This window comes from Passer montanus, unplaced genomic scaffold (genome assembly GCF_014805655.1).
Source record: "Passer montanus isolate IOZ18808 unplaced genomic scaffold, ASM1480565v1 scaffold2, whole genome shotgun sequence".
Classification (NCBI taxonomy): domain Eukaryota; kingdom Metazoa; phylum Chordata; class Aves; order Passeriformes; family Passeridae; genus Passer; species Passer montanus.
The window spans coordinates 24478172-24495592 of record NW_024366591.1 but is presented as its reverse complement, the minus strand read 5'-3'; the positions used below and the strand labels follow the sequence as shown (position 1 = coordinate 24495592).

Here is a 17421-nt window from a genome sequence, read left to right as displayed (position 1 = left end):
TTACCACGCAGTAAATTTCACTTAATTTTTAAGGGTCAATATAACTTTCATTAAAAATGTGAAAAGCAGGAAGAATTCTGATTTCCAATACAAATGAATAAAAAGCTATCTAGTTTTAAACAAAAGATGACTTAGGAACTCATTTAGTTCACATTGTAGCCTGTAGGTATCTATGGTTTAAAAATATAAGCTGTGCATTTCTTTGACATTTCCCTTTGGCTTTGAAATTCCAACTTTTATATCCCTTGCAGTTCACATGCTAATCATGTCATGTAATGCACAAGAGAAATCCAGTCTAGCACTGAAACCATAATTACATTTCTTAAACCACGTTTGTAGTAGAATTCAGTCTTTCAGGTACTGTATACAGCCTTCCACCAAATTTACCAAGTTAAACATCAGCAAACATGCTCACATTAGCAGAGATTTTTTTTAAAATGTAAGTGAAATAAATTCTTACTAGTGAAACTTAGATTGAAGATGTAACCAAAAAATGTTTTTGTGAGTTGAACATGCAATTGAAAAACCAACTCACTGAAAATTTTTAAAGAAAATACACACAACTTCTTGTAAATGCACTTTGTAGTAAATGCCTTTGATGATGCTACAAATCCCCTTAGCTGCACACTTGCATAGCTATCTTATTGTGTGCAGAAGACTGATCCAATGCAACATGCAGTAGTAACATATATCCTGCCTCAGCAGAGTCAGCTAACTCCAAACCAAAGTATTTAGGATTCCTGTAACTTGTGAGAAAAATGAATCAGTTCCCTGCACTCTATCCTCAGTTATCAGCCTTGCAATGCTACTTTTAAATGCTTAGTATCCACTGCACTCCAAGTATTTTCTATCTAAGTTTGGAAGACAATTATTTTCAGGTTCTATTGTGTTTCATGGCTTTATTTAAAGCACATGTGTAAATCCACATTTTCATCCACCTAGTCTGGATTATTACTGAAGTATCTTGGATCCCTTGAGCTTTGCTCAAGACCCACATGCCCTCATTTGTTTCATAATAAAGCAGCAGTCTGGCAATAAACCACCAGCTTCCTTCATATACTATCACTCACACCTTACCTGCTGCCCAAATCATATCCCCACTTAACATTAAATTCTTCTTGCTCAGTTTTTTTCAAGAAGTTTTCATTTTAACTTTTGAAACTTGTTCCAAAAAGTAGTTGATGTATGTAAGAATATCTATAGTGTACAGTACCCAGAAACTGAAGAAGAAATTCTATGTGGCTTTTAAATTAGACTAACAGTAATTTAAAGTTTAAAATTAGGACCTGTGCATACCTAGTGATGTCTTCAGTCAACTGTGACGGATCAGGGGGATAAAACTTCACATTAAAGGTGAATATCCAGGGTAGACCTAAACATGGGAAATATCTGATTGTTAATCTCAATTAAGTCCAAGTAAACAAAGAAAAAACTTTATTGAAAAATGTTAGAAAGAAGAATAAATCCTAATTGCTGAAATCACAAAGGAAGTTTTTTCCTGTTTTTTACTGTACATTACTAGGAACCATAGATTATTTTCATTAGCAAGTAAAGCCCCACAGATATAATGAAAGATTGGCATGTTAAAATTATTTTTAAATCATGTTTTACAGTAAGTTACACAAATATCAGAAGACATTTTTAACTTGAAAATGACCATAATATATTAACACTTCTAAGATATTATGTGTTCAAAGGCACTTGCATCAAATTTATGTTTATTTCCAACTCCTCCAAAGCTAACAGTCTCCTCCTGTCTCAACTTAGTTTGAGAGACTGTACAGTAACTGTCAACATGAGATATCAAAATGAGCTCTTTGTTGTTGTATGTAACAGAAATATAATAAATTGTTCATTGAGAATGTGTGGAAGACAAAAATATTAGCCATTCCTACTTTAAAATATTTTTCTGGTAAACACCACATTAAACAACTACAATAACAGTGATATTTCAATCCTTATATGTTACACTTGTTAATAATACATGCATTTTTAAGCAAAACATGACTAAAAGTAGATTAATAATTTGAAAAAGCATAAAATGTTGCCTTTAGTCATAGCTCTGTTTTAAAAAAAATTTTAAGATTTGAAAGCTAAATCGCACATCAATAATTAAAATACATTTTCAGAATGTTAGTATTTTGGACAGTAAATTATTTTAGAGCTCTGCATTACACAAATAAATAATGCTTTGAAAAATGTGTCTTTCTACAGCCACACAAAAAGACTGAAATCCCACTTTCAACACAATGCGAGAAAAAAGTGCTGACATTATTTAAGGTTACTTTCTTAAAAAAAACTGTTCTGAAATTCCATATATATTAAAGGTAAAGAGGTGTGTCAAATTTCTAATGTTTCCAACATTTCAAAAATTATTTTGGTTTTTCAGACATGGCTATTCACTGAAGCACTTCAATTTTTATTTAAGTGTGAACCTCATTCTACACCTGATTGCTAAGCCACTATTTCTCTTTGAGAGCTCTGGGTTTTAGTGTATCTTAACATTCCCAGTTATCAAGATTTTGTACAATTTTGTGTACAAAATAAGGCAGGACCCTTAAATGAGGTCTCATTTATCATTGCATTGCCTATTGTGAAGCAGTGCAAAAGAGAATTAAGACAAAAATATCTTGGAAATCAAGTCTAACAATAATGAACACATACAGCATAACAAACAAAAGTTAAAGATGGATTAGACTAACCTACTTCCATCATCTCCCAGGGAATCAGCGTAATTTAAAGGAAAGACACTGATACTGGGTAAACCAAAGTGATGAGTATGAGCAGTAGGGCCAAAATATCTACGCAAAAAGCATTCAAGGAGAGCTGTCATGTTAACAGAGCTGGAGAAATGGATGAAGGATGTGTCCTTCCACACTGGTACTAAACCAGTCTTCAAATTTTTCCTGGTCTAAAATTGCAGTTAAACTAGTCACATATGAATTCCTGTTTTACTATTGCTCTTTCTGGTCAGCATTTCTATGGCTAACTTTCAGAAAGCACTGCAGCCAGGAGACTTAGGTGTGGTTTAAAGAAAAAAAAAACCTGAAAAATCTATATTCTCTATAAAAAAGTGCAAAAATCCTCTGAGTGAGCAGGCTTTGTAAAAAAACCAATAATATCTCTACTTACATTGATTAAATTGCGAATTTATTGAAAAAAATATTGAGGTTGATTTCGTCTGGACAGCTGGTGACCATGTATTTTACCTGATCAGTGAAAACACATTTATCCCCTAAATACAGAGTAGCAAGTTTATTACAATTCTACTACATTTCTACTTCACATTAAAGCAGACTTTTTATAGCTGCACAAATGAGGCATATAATCATAGTTGTCCTCACATAATAATGCACATTATTGCTGGCTCTTCATAGAGTTGGTAGTCAAAACAAAAAAAAACAACCCCAAAGCTGATTTAAAATTGTATTTAGCATTCTGTCCCTGATAAGGCTCTCTGTTTTGATTTTCAGTTGTATGGGCTACAGAAATGTCAACAATTTTTCTAGCCAGCTTGTTACATCAAAAATGCTTCTGTGGCAACTTTAGGCCCATTCTTAGAGCAAAGAATGCAATATAACCAACCAGCTAGCAGCATACAATTACCATGATTCATCCCGTTTAAACTGGGAAAAATCAGTGAGGGTTTTTTTTTTCCAGTAAAGGCTTTTTCTGGCTTTTACTCATGATCTCTTGTATGTCCGCTTTTGCAAGGAAACCCTTCTCTTGACACAGGTACTTAATTCTCTTCAATAATAACAATCTACACTCTAGTGTAATCAGCTTAGATGAAAGGTAGCTACAACTCTTACAGATATCTAGCTAAATATATATAAAATAGAAGAATATAAAATAAAGTGAACCTGCAGGAAGTGACCACCATATTTTGATGCCTGAGCATACCCATACATTTGTAAGCATTAAAATCAGACAGCCAGAGCTGTGCACCTAAAACGCAAGCTCTTTCCTAATTAATTAAAACTTCTCTTAGTTCTCCAGCCTATTCTGTCCTCAGAACATCTGAACTCTCTCCATTTCTTACAACATACAGAACACAAAATATGTGATGTGGGAGTATTTTTTGCAGTAAAAATACTAACCATGCTGCAGGTTAGAAAAACATTAAATTGACATAATATTACCTTTGGTTTAAACAGATAAATTCTCAAATTGCATTTCATGTAAGGGTGACCCAACACACCCTCTGTGTAATCTAAGATTTGACTATTTCAAGGTAATTTGCTGTTGCCTGTACCATCATAATATTCTAGCTGTGTTTCTCAGCTTTGAAAAAGCCTGAATCCACTTGAGATGTACCAATTTTCAAAAAGATAGTGACAGAAATGTAATTACCTACCTGTCCCTGAAAGAAGTAATTAGAGGTTTTAACACATGCCAGTGGATAGCCAAGTACATGAGTTAAAAAAAGTCAAGAATTCACTTTCCTGAAGAGATCAGGCTGGCTGAAAGCAAACAAGATTTTTGTCACCTTTGTAGCCCTGAGAACAGAGACAGTAATTTGTGGATCATGTTCATTAGCTGAAGTAACATCAGTAATTGCTGAGATCCAACATAATTGCCCAGCCAAAGGCCAACCTGTACAAGTAAGAGATCTCACAGAGGGGCTGAGGACTGTGTCACAGCAAGAGACAGCCTGCAGAACATGACTTGGGGGAGACTACAGGATTCTTATTTCATCTTTCCCAGTCACAGGTGGCACATACATCCCCAATGTGCAGAGTATTCGTGTTGCTCACATTTAAGAGAGACAGAGATTATTATAAATATTATGTTGCAAACTGTGTGTTGAACTACATTTCTGAAAGTGTCACCTTTATGTGTTCAGATCAATGTATTTGTCCAAATATACTTATCTAGCATGTTAGTGCTTCAGTTTGTGCCATACAAGAGAAAAAGAAATCACCAAATATTCAGAGTTGGAAGGGAACCACAAAGATCAGAAAGCCCAGCTCTTAAGTGAATGGCCCATGGAGGGGATTGAACCCACAACCTTGGCTTGATTTTTTTAGCACCAGGCTCTATCCAACTGAGCTAATCTCAGATTGAAAAGTTCATTTAATCAATGGTCGTTTTCAACTTTCAAATGGACTAATAAGTTTTACAGGTATCTTAAATTTAATGAGTGTTTTTGTACACAGGATTTCCATTCTTGATTAAAGACAAATATATTTAGAATTAAGTCTGAAAAGAAAAAAGTTTCATTACTTGATGCTTATGTAGCTGGAGGATTAAATGTGCCTGCAGTAAGATTCCAATTTCTGGAAACTTTAATAGACTAATGCTGAGGAACACAGCTAACACTATACTAATTACTTGCACATAGGTGTAAGCAAGCACCATTTTAAAATCCTTTAAATCATGTTCTTACTTCACTGTTTATTTTATTATGCCTTTAAACTTCGAAATACTACAGACCAGAGAAGAAAAAAACATCCCATCATGATTCCTTATACAATAACTTGCTCTCCAGTATAAAATGTAGGTCTACATGCTGTATGGAAAATCAAACCCCCTTAACATATATTTCTGTAGTGCATATGATACAGTATTAAAAAGAACTTCATCTAGTGCATCCAAAAAATGTTCAGGTCAGTTCTTACACTTCAAATTTGTGACACTAACTGGTAGGCTAGATAGCACGCAAAGTGCTACAGAATACAAAAAGATATCAACATTTGAATTAGCAAAGTTGATACAAAAGGTATCAACATCCTCCATCTTTTTTCATTTATTAAAACCAAACCAAACAGCCTTTAGCCTGCAAAGTGCTACAGAATACAAAAAAGATATCAACATTTGAATCAGCAAAGTTGATACAAAAAGCATCAACATCCTCCATCTTTTTTTCATTTATTAAAACCAAACCAAACAGCCTTTAGCCTGCATCTTTGGACAACTAATAGATTTTCACTGAAGACCTGCAGAAGTTCTACTACCAGTAACTTTTCCTCAATTAAAAGTGTGGGTGCTACTTGCATATTAGTACATTCACTGTTTTAATAGGTCTAGTTTGCTTACACAAGAGCATGTTGGATCAAAAAAACAGCTTCCAAGGATGTTTCTGTAACTTCCATTTCTATAATGAGAATATAAACCACACCTTCCTATTAATGGATTTCATCAATGGGCAAAGATGTGAAGAAAAAGGAATTGACACCACTACGACTTCTGGAAAAAACGAGTATTGCCTTAAAATGTGGAGTTACCAGCAGTAAAGAAACCATCTATTTATCATTATAAATAACACATTGCTGTTCTTAATTACAAGTACGGTCAGTTTCCTAGCTTAAATTCTCATGTTGTAAGTCTAGCCTTGTAACTATTATCATCAGCCTCTTCTCCCCACTATTCTATCAGGTACTATCAAAAGGTTTCCATTAAAAACAAAACAACAAAAACCCTAGTTTGGCCACAAATGAGTAAGGCAACGACAATAACTTCAGTAAGGGCAGGGGTTGTCTAGCATGTTTTAATGGCCACTTATTTTGCGATATGCAGACTCAAGCAGAGTATCACCTAGATTTACTCTCCATACCTGTCTAGCATGTTTTAATGACCACTTACTTTTGTGATATGCAGACTCAAGCAGAGTATCACCTAGATTTACTCTCCATACACTCCCTAGCTAGTGAAGAGCTCTGACAGAGCTTTATGCAAACAGAGTAAAATAAATTACTCATCATGTACTAAGTATAGCAAGTAAAAAGGCATTTCAAGCAGATTCAGTCTGAAAAGTACTGTAGTGAGACGTTCCAAGATTATGCTCTCTATTCCATCTCCATTCTGAAAATGATGGACATTATCAAAAAAGTCAATGGTGGACTGATCAGTACTGAAGAATATTCATTTTCTGTAAAACATATTAATTCTCTTTTTGTAGATTCTTCTGGTGATTCTTTAAAGTAAGAAAGTTCTATGACAACAATCATGACCATGCTTTGCGTGATCGCATTCTCCATCCAACAACCAACCATCAGCACAAAGTTGAAAAACATCTACAGTTTCAGGATGCAAAAACATTGGCTATTACTCACAAAAGAAGGGATTTTTTGGGGCATTAATATATTTGATTAGTTTCTAATATAATATAACGATTAATTATCGGCTATTACTCACAAAACAAGGGAATTTTTTTGAGCATTAATATATTTGATTAGTTTCTAATATAATATAATGATTAATCATAATAATATAGTAATGTAATATTAACAACATGTAAAAAAGTGTAATCATTAAGTTCTACAGCATAATGCTAACCTCCCCTACTTGGACAGGACATGGAAATAGAAGATTTGCTTCCTGTTTTAAGGTGAATACATCACTATCAGATAGAAATTATTTTAAAGCTATAAGCAACTGACATCCAGGCCACTAAATTTATGAAGAATATTTCTGTGAGGAAAAAAAAGGAGCATAACATCTGAATATAGAAGTACTTACTTCGAATTTGTCTCTTAATTTCCTTCGAAGGATCTAGCCAGTTCTGGAAAAAAAAAAGAACAAGCAAACGACAGCCAGCATTTAAAATCCTCAATACCAAAAATACTTTGGTATAATCTGTGCAACATATTAATTAGCTTTTACATTTCAGTTACTACTGATGCGTGCAAAGAGACTGTTTTGTGGCAGATCATCCAAAAATTAACTTTTGGAAGTGAAACTAAGGAATCTGTAACATATATTCATTGGTAACTCAGACAATCCTCTTCACTAGTTTTACCTATACATGTTAAAAAAAAATAAAAAAAAAAAAACAGGTTAAGAGACTAGGAACATAAAGCTTTTAACTATAATTACTGAGACTTTTGTTCATTGAGTTTGAACCTTTTCTTCTCATGGTCACACACACACACAAGCACATTCATGGAAGAAACATGCATAAAGCCAGCCTGATAGCAGGTCTTGCAACATTTCAGACAGATGTGAAATGCAGGGAAGAGTTGGATACTGCCTTGTGAGGCCATCTGCTTTTTCACAGGCCACTGCAGGTACATGCAGTTTTGATGTCTAAGGGAATACCTCAGTGCCAGCACAAATGTTGCCAAAGACTTATTTCTACCAATGTTTCTCACCCAACTTAGCAAAGTAGAGCATCCTGGGTATAATGTGACCCGCCTTTTTCAGTCTGTGGTAGCAAACAAATTCCAGATGTAACAATGTTTCCCAATACCACATCCCTCAGTCTCTATTGGGGGCTTTTGCACCCAAAGTCCATCTTCCTTCAAGAAGGCAAAAATGCTAGTCTAGTTTCACAGATCTGTGTGAATTAGGAGGATGTGGAACTACGTTTCTGCAGCAGTGCAAATCTTTAACATAGATTACCCCTGCTGACAGAGAACGTGTCTCCTATGAATATGGACCAACACACCAAGTTGCCTGTTGTAAATAAGCTTGGTCCGAGTAGATTTCATCTCCAGTGCACCATGTGTATATTAGATTAATATTATTTACAAATTAAAATCAAAACCCCATTTTTATAATTTATTACAATTGTAATGTTTTAAAAAAAGACAATAATTTCACATTTCTTGCTTTATCTGTGATCTCTACTTTTCCATAGCTATGACAATTTTTCCAGAGAAGGCAAAGTCCATAACATTTTTACAAAGGAAGAGTTAGAAAGCACTTCTCCAAAATCCTGGATACCATTTATACTGCTCAAGTCAGAAAAATTGCTTTCTGTTAGAAGAACCTTGACATGACAAGGCCCTGGAAGACATGTAAGTCTTCAAATAATTTTAACTGAGACTCACTTCAGCTAGAGCTATCATCCGAGGTTTTCCGTTCTGGGAAGGATTCCATTCTGAAATTACCCACAGCCATATTCTTGCAACTACAATAACTAGAAGCATCTTAAATCCTTACATTTTAGACACAGCATCAAGTAAATAAACTACAACAGAAAAATAGGATTTCTGAGTACATAATACTTTCAGTGCTTCATCTTTTATCACTACAAAGTAGGAGAAAAGAACATACAATACAAACTATGCTGCAAGATGATAAGAATAATCCCTTCTTTACACAAGTTACACAGTTCATTTTCTGATTTTTCCATGCCTGAAATAAGCTTATTGGAAGCAGACTTAGCCACCAACTTTCATTACTGCTCTGCCAAATAAAATCAGATGCTGATATTCCATTTATAGGCACAATTACAGGGGTGGGGTTTTTTTTTGCATCTGTGCGTTTGTCATGGATAAAAACAAACACCACAAAAGAATCTACCCTAAATTAGAGCTCTTAATGCAGAATAGACAGGTCTGTCTTTTAAAACAAAAGACAAAGCGTATACATACTACTACTGTCTAGTAGGCAGACATCTATTTGTTTAGTTTGTGAATGGTAAGGTTATAGATGAGACAAAGTAATGTATTGTCGAAGAACAAAATGTTCTCTACCAGTACAAAAGTATTTTGTACAAATCCAGAAAAGCAGCATTTCCAGCTGGCACCCAAAACATAAGAGCAGGAGCTTTCTAACACTTCTACAGACCAATTACAGTGTGAATGGAGCATTCATGAACTTCTGAGGGTGCAATGCAACAAAATCTCTAACTAAACTTCAGGCTAATAAATTTAACATTTGCAAAAAATGAAAGAAATCATTAATTACTAATTTGTCCTAAGTAGTTTTAAAATGTGTATTAAAGCTAACAAAAATCAGTCTGATTGGAAGCCATCACCTCTCTCCCAGCTGCACAGAACGCCCATGGAGAAGAGTTAATGGGACTCCTCCTCCAATGGTACCCCGATGGTGCATTGGGGAGCAGCTCTAATTCAACAGAGTGCCTGGCATTCAGTTGCCACGCGCCACAGCTGCCGTCGCATTCAACAGCTGGCTCATAAATGAGTGGCTGTGATGAGTGCACAAGAAAGGGAAAAACACATCATTCAGCATTTAGTACTGACTGGCCTGGAGGGCAGGGATTTGTGGCATTTTAATCTAAAAAGGCAACAGTAATAACTGGAAAAAAAAAGATCCGGTACCAAAATTAAAAAGTAACTCAATACAGAGGTGAACAAAAAAGAGGGCCCTAAACCCAGCAAAAGTTCTGAGAAAGTAGGAGATGTGAAACATAAATTTGCTAGGAAAGAGGTTTTTTAAGTTTCTCCAAATAAGACTAGGAATGCATTGGTATGAAGAAGACAAAATCCAGCAACTCAGGTTGTTTAGTCTTCATAACAAAAAGAACCAGATTTCTCCAGAAGTTTTTAAATACAAACCTGGTGCTGTCCATAACTCAGGTGAGAAGTGATCTATTCTACTTCTGAATAAGGACCCCATTATCAGATATTTCTCAATTTATGTAAATGCCTCTTAATTTATGTAAATATTTATGAGTGTTGCTAGAGTACCACCGTCACAGTCAATAGATAAGGAATTCAAGGACTCATTCACACTTAAAGAGACCTCTGGACATAACTGGTCCAAGTGTGATTCAAGAGCCAGTTTTGAATTAGGTCATTGCCCAGGTTCATATCCAGTCAAGTTTTTAGAATCTCCAAGGAAAAAGACATATGAAAAACCAGATAAAACAGATGGAGTCTTTCTAAAGAGTGGACCTCAGTTTCTCTATTCCAATGACTGAAGAATACCAAGAAAGTCTTAGTCTAACGAGAGGAAAGAAAAAGAAAAAAAAAGAGGAGGGAAAAAAACCCCAAAAAAACGACATGACCGTACACCAATCCAGACTTTATTGCTCAATTTCCAAAAACCCGAAGCTCCCTATTTTACCTCCCAGAATCTACTCAGTGGGCTCCCCCAAAAAACGACATAACTGTACACCAATCCAGACTTTATTGCTCAACTTCCAAAAACCCGAAGCTCCCTATTTTACCTCCCAGAATCTACTCAGTGGGCTATTTTCTGGTAGAGGCCAAGGATCCCAGGTCTAGTATTAGACCTTTTCTCTCTTGCCAGAGATCAGAGTGCTGTTTGATGTTATTTTGTTGTGTATATACAGTACAGTTTTTCAATAGTGAGAAGCACAAATAAAGCAACAAGTGAAAATAACAAATAAGATTATTATATTAATGAGAAGATCAACAGAGATGTTCTTCATCATGACATCAAAGTTCTTATGTCTGGAAATGGTTTAGAAATCAAGAACAAAAATTAAGTATCTAAGTAATTATATAACAAGCTCATTCTGTATATGGGGATTTTTAATATAGAGGAATTGAGTATTTTGTTCAATACTACACAGAAAGCTTTGCACCAAAGCAACTAACTCTAGTAAAGAGCTTTATCAGAATGGAAGCTGTCAAAAATTCAGATTTATTCAGATAATGAAATTACACTATTTTTTTTAATAGTGTTAAAAGGAAGATGACAGAAAAAAAAGCAATAACTTTTAGATGCAGTATGATGTAATGAAGCTTTTACTACAAATTCAGATTAAAATAAATGCAATTTTCCCAGTTTCACGTTGCAATTATTCATCTGATTTTTTTCTGAAGAAAAAGATGAAAACACATAACAACACATAAATCTTTAGTTCATGGAGAAAGCAACAGGCAGTCCAGCCCAAAATTGTAAATGTTAAGATGTTAAAAAGATAAATTGGGTTTTGGTACTTAATGGAGCACTTGCCACTGACTGATTTAATATTTTCTTCAGCTGAGCAATCTAGATACGCTCAACCACCCAACAAAAAAGCAAGTGCAAAAGAAGATGGAAGTTACCAAATGGTATTTAAGAAATCCTTTCAAATGCAGTCATCTCAAATGCCATTCATTTGTAAAATTGGCATCCAATACCAGTGATGGACCAGCTTCAGCCTCTTTACAAAGGCTAAAGATTTTCTTTAAACTTAAAATTAATAATAACGGAACTCAAAGGCTTAGTTGTAACAGACTTATGGGCTAGATTCCTTTCATGCTCACAAACAAAGCATTCTTACACATCTATGGGAAAAGGCTGCAAAATTTACTGAAGTGTTTGAAATGGTAAACATTTAATATAATATACCTCACTGAACTATTGAAGTGAGTGGCAGTGATGAAAAACAAACAAAACCCTCATAGAGGCTTACCTTCTGCTCCGAATTCTCATAAAACAACAGCCCAAAATAGTCCTTTTCCAGTAAATTGAGGTGTTCACATACTTTATCAAACAGCACTTGTCCTCTTGCTCTTTTCTGAGTGGTGGGAGGGTAGGAAAAGAAGCAAAAAAAAAAAAAAAAGAGAAAATTAAGATAAGTAAATCAGTATGGTCCTTAACAACAGGTGCTGTTATTCAAAGATATTATTCAGGAAAATTTAAAACATACATACAGCAGATTATAAAACTACAAGCTTTCTTACACCGACTGTTCACCATATTTCAAATCTATACATATCCTTGAAAAAAAAAGAGAAATTTCAATGTTTTATTCAATACACCAGAAAAAAACCCGAAACAAAAACAACATAAGTACACAAGGAAAATTCAGTACCTGAAAAATTTAAATATTTTGCACTATTATGTGTCACTAGTCTTGTTTTTTCTGGATTTTTATTTTTTAAATAGCAGAAGGCTTCTTTATGTGAGACAACTTTTTCTCTATTATCTTCTAAAAATTAATATGGTTTCTACAATGTTAACTTTAGCATTTTTATCGTTTTGGTATACATCTCAGTGGCTGATTAATCCCATTATATGACTGTACTGAAAAATAAACTGTGTTATCTTCAAAAGACAAAAAGAACAAGCAGACCACTAAGAGCTGATGCTCAGATCAGCAGAAGCAGCAAGGAAGCAGAAGCTGAACATAATGCAACATGTATAGTTGTCTGTATCCTGCAGTGGTTTGTTTCGAGGGGCAGAAAATAAGATGGCTGCTTTCTATCCATGTATTTCTGGAATTTCAGTACCCAAAATTTCATTAGATAAATAATAATAAATCTTCAAGAAGTTTATTTTTCAAAAAAATATTATTTTGGAAGTCAGTAACAAAAGAAAAAAACCTGATGGTTTTATTTGAGGTTACTTTACATATCACAGTCTGCTCTTTTATAAATATAGTAATTGAAGACTGATCATCATTTTATCATAGTCTTAAAAAGCATTTTAAAATGGCCACTTTCAAGATCACTTGGTGAGCTCAGTATTACTAGAGCTGAAGCAAATGGCAGTCAGTACCTAAGTCTGATCTGTTCTTCTTGTGACCTTTCCAGAAGCCTTCCAGTATCTAAAGGGGGCTTAAGAGAGAAGGGAAGGAAAGGGTATGTAGTGCCAGGACAAGAGATAAAGGCTTTAAAGAGAGTAGGTGCAGATTAGGTATTAGAAAGAAATCTTTTACTGTGAAGGTGGTGAGGCACTGGAACAGGTTGCTCAGTGAAGCTGTGGATGTCCCAACCGCGGAAATGTTCAAGGCCAGTTTTGATGGGGCTCTGAGCAACCTGCCCAGGTGAAAGGTGTCCTGGCCTAAGCAGGGGGTTTAAAAACTAGAAGTTCTTTAAGGAACCTGCCAACCCAGACCACTCCATCATTCTGTGATTCTTGTACCTGAAACTGGGAATGTAAACATTCCTATGTCTGTAGTGCCAGTAATGAAAACAGGCTCTACTTCTGTGTGCCAGGTTTTAAGGCAAATCTTTGTCTCCTGCTGACAGGAGACAAAGATTCAGAGCAGATGGCTCACACCACATGCTCAGGGGTGGGAAGATGAGAAGTTCTTTCCACAGTTCAAATCTGACCATGACTGGCATGCAGCCTCCAGTTTGAACCAACTCCTTCAAGACAGCTCTGCTATTTGTGGCATTTACCATAGAGGCCACAACATGGCCTTTTCAAAGGCCTGCCAGCTTATAGGAATTTTTGCATTTGCTTATCCTACAGATTTCAGCAGATGCCACACACCACTGCCATTCCACAGAAACGCCATCGGCAGCCCCTGTGTAGGCCTGGGTGACACTGTGGCCATTGTCCCTGCAGACTGTGGCGGGCACTCCCCGGGCCCCATTCCGGCACTCCCGCAGCTCGGCAAAGGCCAAAGGGAGAGGGGAGAAAAGAAGGTATGCACTGAGCAAAGAGTGAAGGCATTGTTGATTTATTCCCCAAGAATCCAGAGATTTATTCAAAATCGCATTGTCCAGCAGCCATTCTACTCAGGAAGATCAGAAAGCTTTCACAGTTTCTAAAACAACCACATTTAGTAGCCCAAGTAGCAAGGCTATATCAAGAAAGTAGAAGTCAGAGTGACTTCTGAAATGGGAAGCAGGGAATTTTCAGTCTGTTTCATACTTTCAAAAAACTTTACTCCTCAAGAAAGATGACTACTTCCTCTAGGCATCTGAAGTAACCACTTAATTTTCTTGACAGATTCACCTTCAGCTTAATAAGAAAAATCACCAATATAGAGAAGCAGTAAATTGAAAGCAGAAAAAATATAAGCAAGAGAGAGTTCAAAGAATCTTAGACGCATGTAATAGATACCAATTTTTTTCCAAAGTTGACATGCAGGTCATATCTTGCAAATGCAAGTTTGAGTTATACACATTTCAGTAAAGGCAATCTATAGATTAGTGCAAAATAATATATGCTGTCATATCAAGCCCACCTCTGAAATCAGATGCTTTTTATAAAGTTTATATACTAAAATCCACAGTTAATATCAAGTCTTTGACATCTAGAAACATAAAGCAGGCAAATCTACAGGAAATATATTGCAAGTATAACTGAAAATATATTAAACAGCTTCTTATTAGGAAGTCATAATAAACAAAGAGCTTGGATACACTAAGCAGTGCCCACTGTATCTTTTAACATCTTTTTGTCAGTGCATGTTCTTTCACATAATGAAAAACACTACCATGTCACAAAGCCCAAGTTTGTGAGTCTACATTCTAGACAGCAGCAAAATGAAAAGACATTATGCCATCAGCAACCAGTATTTATAGAGCTCTGTTATGGATTCAAAAGCATAAGAAGCCTCTCAGTACGAGTAATGGTCTTCATTATAAGATCCTACTTGCAGAATTGAAAGACTCTGTTATTTCATATATATATATATGTGTGTGTGTGTGTATAGAGAGAGAACGATATAGTGATATAGTTTTAAAAATCTAAAAGAATATTTAATTTGCAAAACCAAACTTTTCAAGTGCAATTTCTTTGTAAGCCATTTGGGGACAGGCATTACTACACAGTTTAAATTACATGATAACATAACTTTTCTGGAAAAATTCATGTTCCTAGTAGAATGTCTTTAAACATGAAGTTAACTATTGTGATCCAGTCAGTTCAGAAACTATAAATATTTTAATAGAGCAGGGCACTTTTAAGAAGGCAGCATCATGGTTTGCACAGTTTGTTATGTTTCAAAAAAAGATTTAATTTCCTTTTCTACCAGGTGTTTGAGGTGTCAACTGATAGTCACAACCAATGTGTAAATTAAAATCAATATTCTTATTATTCCTATGCATAAGTATACATTTACACATCCATATATATGTTTATGTGTTTATAGCACAACAAATATTCATGTTCCAAATTATGATGCAGAAATGCCAGTGAAAGTCCATCCTTGCTTCCACAAGAAGAGGAGCACATTCAACCAAAAGGCTGAGAAGGGAGGAGATGCTCACAGAGCCAGCAGTTTAAAACACAAGAGTACTCAGATCAGCAGTATTCTGTATTGCTGCCAAGTTATGCTTGCTTTTAAGTGAGAACATAAAAAGAACACATGTAACCAAGGTTATTCTAGTACCAATTTCAAGCCTGTATTTAGACTCTGCAGATGCCACCTCATAATACAACCACCTCATAAAACTAGAGGTAGCATTTTCCTGTCCTTTACATCCTTCTCAAAAAAAGAGCAAACCAGAGCAAAGCAATTGCAGCTGACATACACAATGGAAATTTCTATGCAACTGGGAATTAGGATATCATGGATCTGTTTGGCTTTATAAGAGCTGCCAACTACTGATGCAATATAAACATTCACAGCTACCAGTTCTGTTCAATACATTTATCTATGATAGGCATGCAGGAGTTGAATGTACCATTAGCAAGTTTGCTGGTGATACTCAAGTGGAAGGTACTACTCACTCCCTTAAGGGATGAGAAACCCTACAGTACAATGGGGATAGATCAGAGCACAGGGCAGTCAGTGGCCTAAAGTTTAGCAAATGCCAGATTCTGTACCTGGGACAGAAATGCTGGGCACAGGTATAAACGGGGAGAGGAGTGGCTGGAAACCAGCCCTGCAGAAATGGATCTAGGAGTGCTGGTCAGCAGCAGCTCAGTGTGAGCCAGTAGGGAGAGCCCAGGCAGCCAGGAGGGCAAATCCCATCCTGGGATGCATCAAACCCTGTGTTCAACTATTCAGATAAAAGAGGTGATTATCCTGCTGCACTCAGCTCTAGTAAACCCACACCTCAACTACTGTGAGCAGTTCTGGGGCCCACAAATTAAGAAGGATGTGAAGGTCCCTGAATATGTCCAGAAGGCAATAACAAAGCTGGGGAAACGGCTGGAAGGAATGTCCTATGAGGACTGCCTTAGGACTTTGGGCTTGTCTATGTTAGAAAAAAGGAGGCTGAGGGGTGGCCTCATTGCTCCCTACAGCTTCCTGAAGAAGGTAAAGAAGCAGATGCTGAGCTCTTCTCCCTGTGATCAGTAATAGGACATGTGAAAACAGGTCAAAGCTGCACCAGGGAAGGTTTAGATGTGACATTAGGAAGCATTTCTTTACCACAAGGGTGATCAACCAGTGTAATAGCTTCCTAGGAGGTGGCTGATGCCCCAAGCATTTCAGTGTTTAAAAGTCATTTGGACAAGACCTTTAGGTCAGCCCTTGTGGCATGGGTGCTTCCTTACCCTTAAAGGGTTGGTCATCAGGCAGCTGAACTCGATGACCACTGGAGGTCCTTTCCACCTGAAACAATCTATCCTATTCCTTCCTTCTCATTTCTGTAGCAGTACAGGCAGGGGGAAATCTCAACACTTCTTCCCAGCCCTGCACTAGCAAGAAAGGACTGAATGGGCAATTATGTCCCAGCCTAGGCATTGAATGTCTCTATCTGGGAAGGAGACATTTACTGTCTGAGGGTATGAGAGGTGTGGATTATCTCAAGCTAATTAAACGATTTGAAAAATTTTTTTTTTTTGGGGGGGGGGGGGTAAGCAAACAAAAACAAGTCAAGTACAGTTTTTAAGTTCCCTGTATTTATTCAGTTAATCTGAGTTTCCACAGAATGACAGAATTCCACATATCTCTTCAGATATCAAACTCTTCGCCAAATGCAGGACACGCTTCCAAATGGCGTGACTTTTTGAATTGTTCAATACCTATTATTTCCCCAGAGATTTTTTTTCTTCTTATACTCATTTTCAGAAATTATTGAGCCATTTTCCTTAGAGAAATGTAATAAATAATTTTATTACATCTGAGAACAACAGTTCCCCATCAGA

General features: G+C 36.0%; 1 protein-coding gene across 16 annotated transcripts in view; it reads right to left on the bottom strand.

Annotated features, from left to right (window-relative positions):
* Positions 1-17421, bottom strand: part of EPB41L2 (erythrocyte membrane protein band 4.1 like 2) — a 111462-nt gene that overhangs the window by 36569 nt on the left and 57472 nt on the right. For 14 of the 16 annotated variants that reach the window (XM_039707793.1, XM_039707799.1, XM_039707794.1 and 11 more), the window contains exons 5-7: positions 12059-12163; positions 7462-7504; positions 1297-1372 (exon numbers count right to left, since the gene is read on the bottom strand). In XM_039707793.1, coding sequence (XP_039563727.1) covers positions 1297-1372; positions 7462-7504; positions 12059-12163 — 224 coding nt within the window. Of the gene's footprint in view, positions 1-1296; positions 1373-4357; positions 4407-7461; positions 7505-12058; positions 12164-17421 lie in introns of those variants that run through there. The other 2 variants (XM_039707800.1, XM_039707801.1) reach the window with 2 other exon arrangements.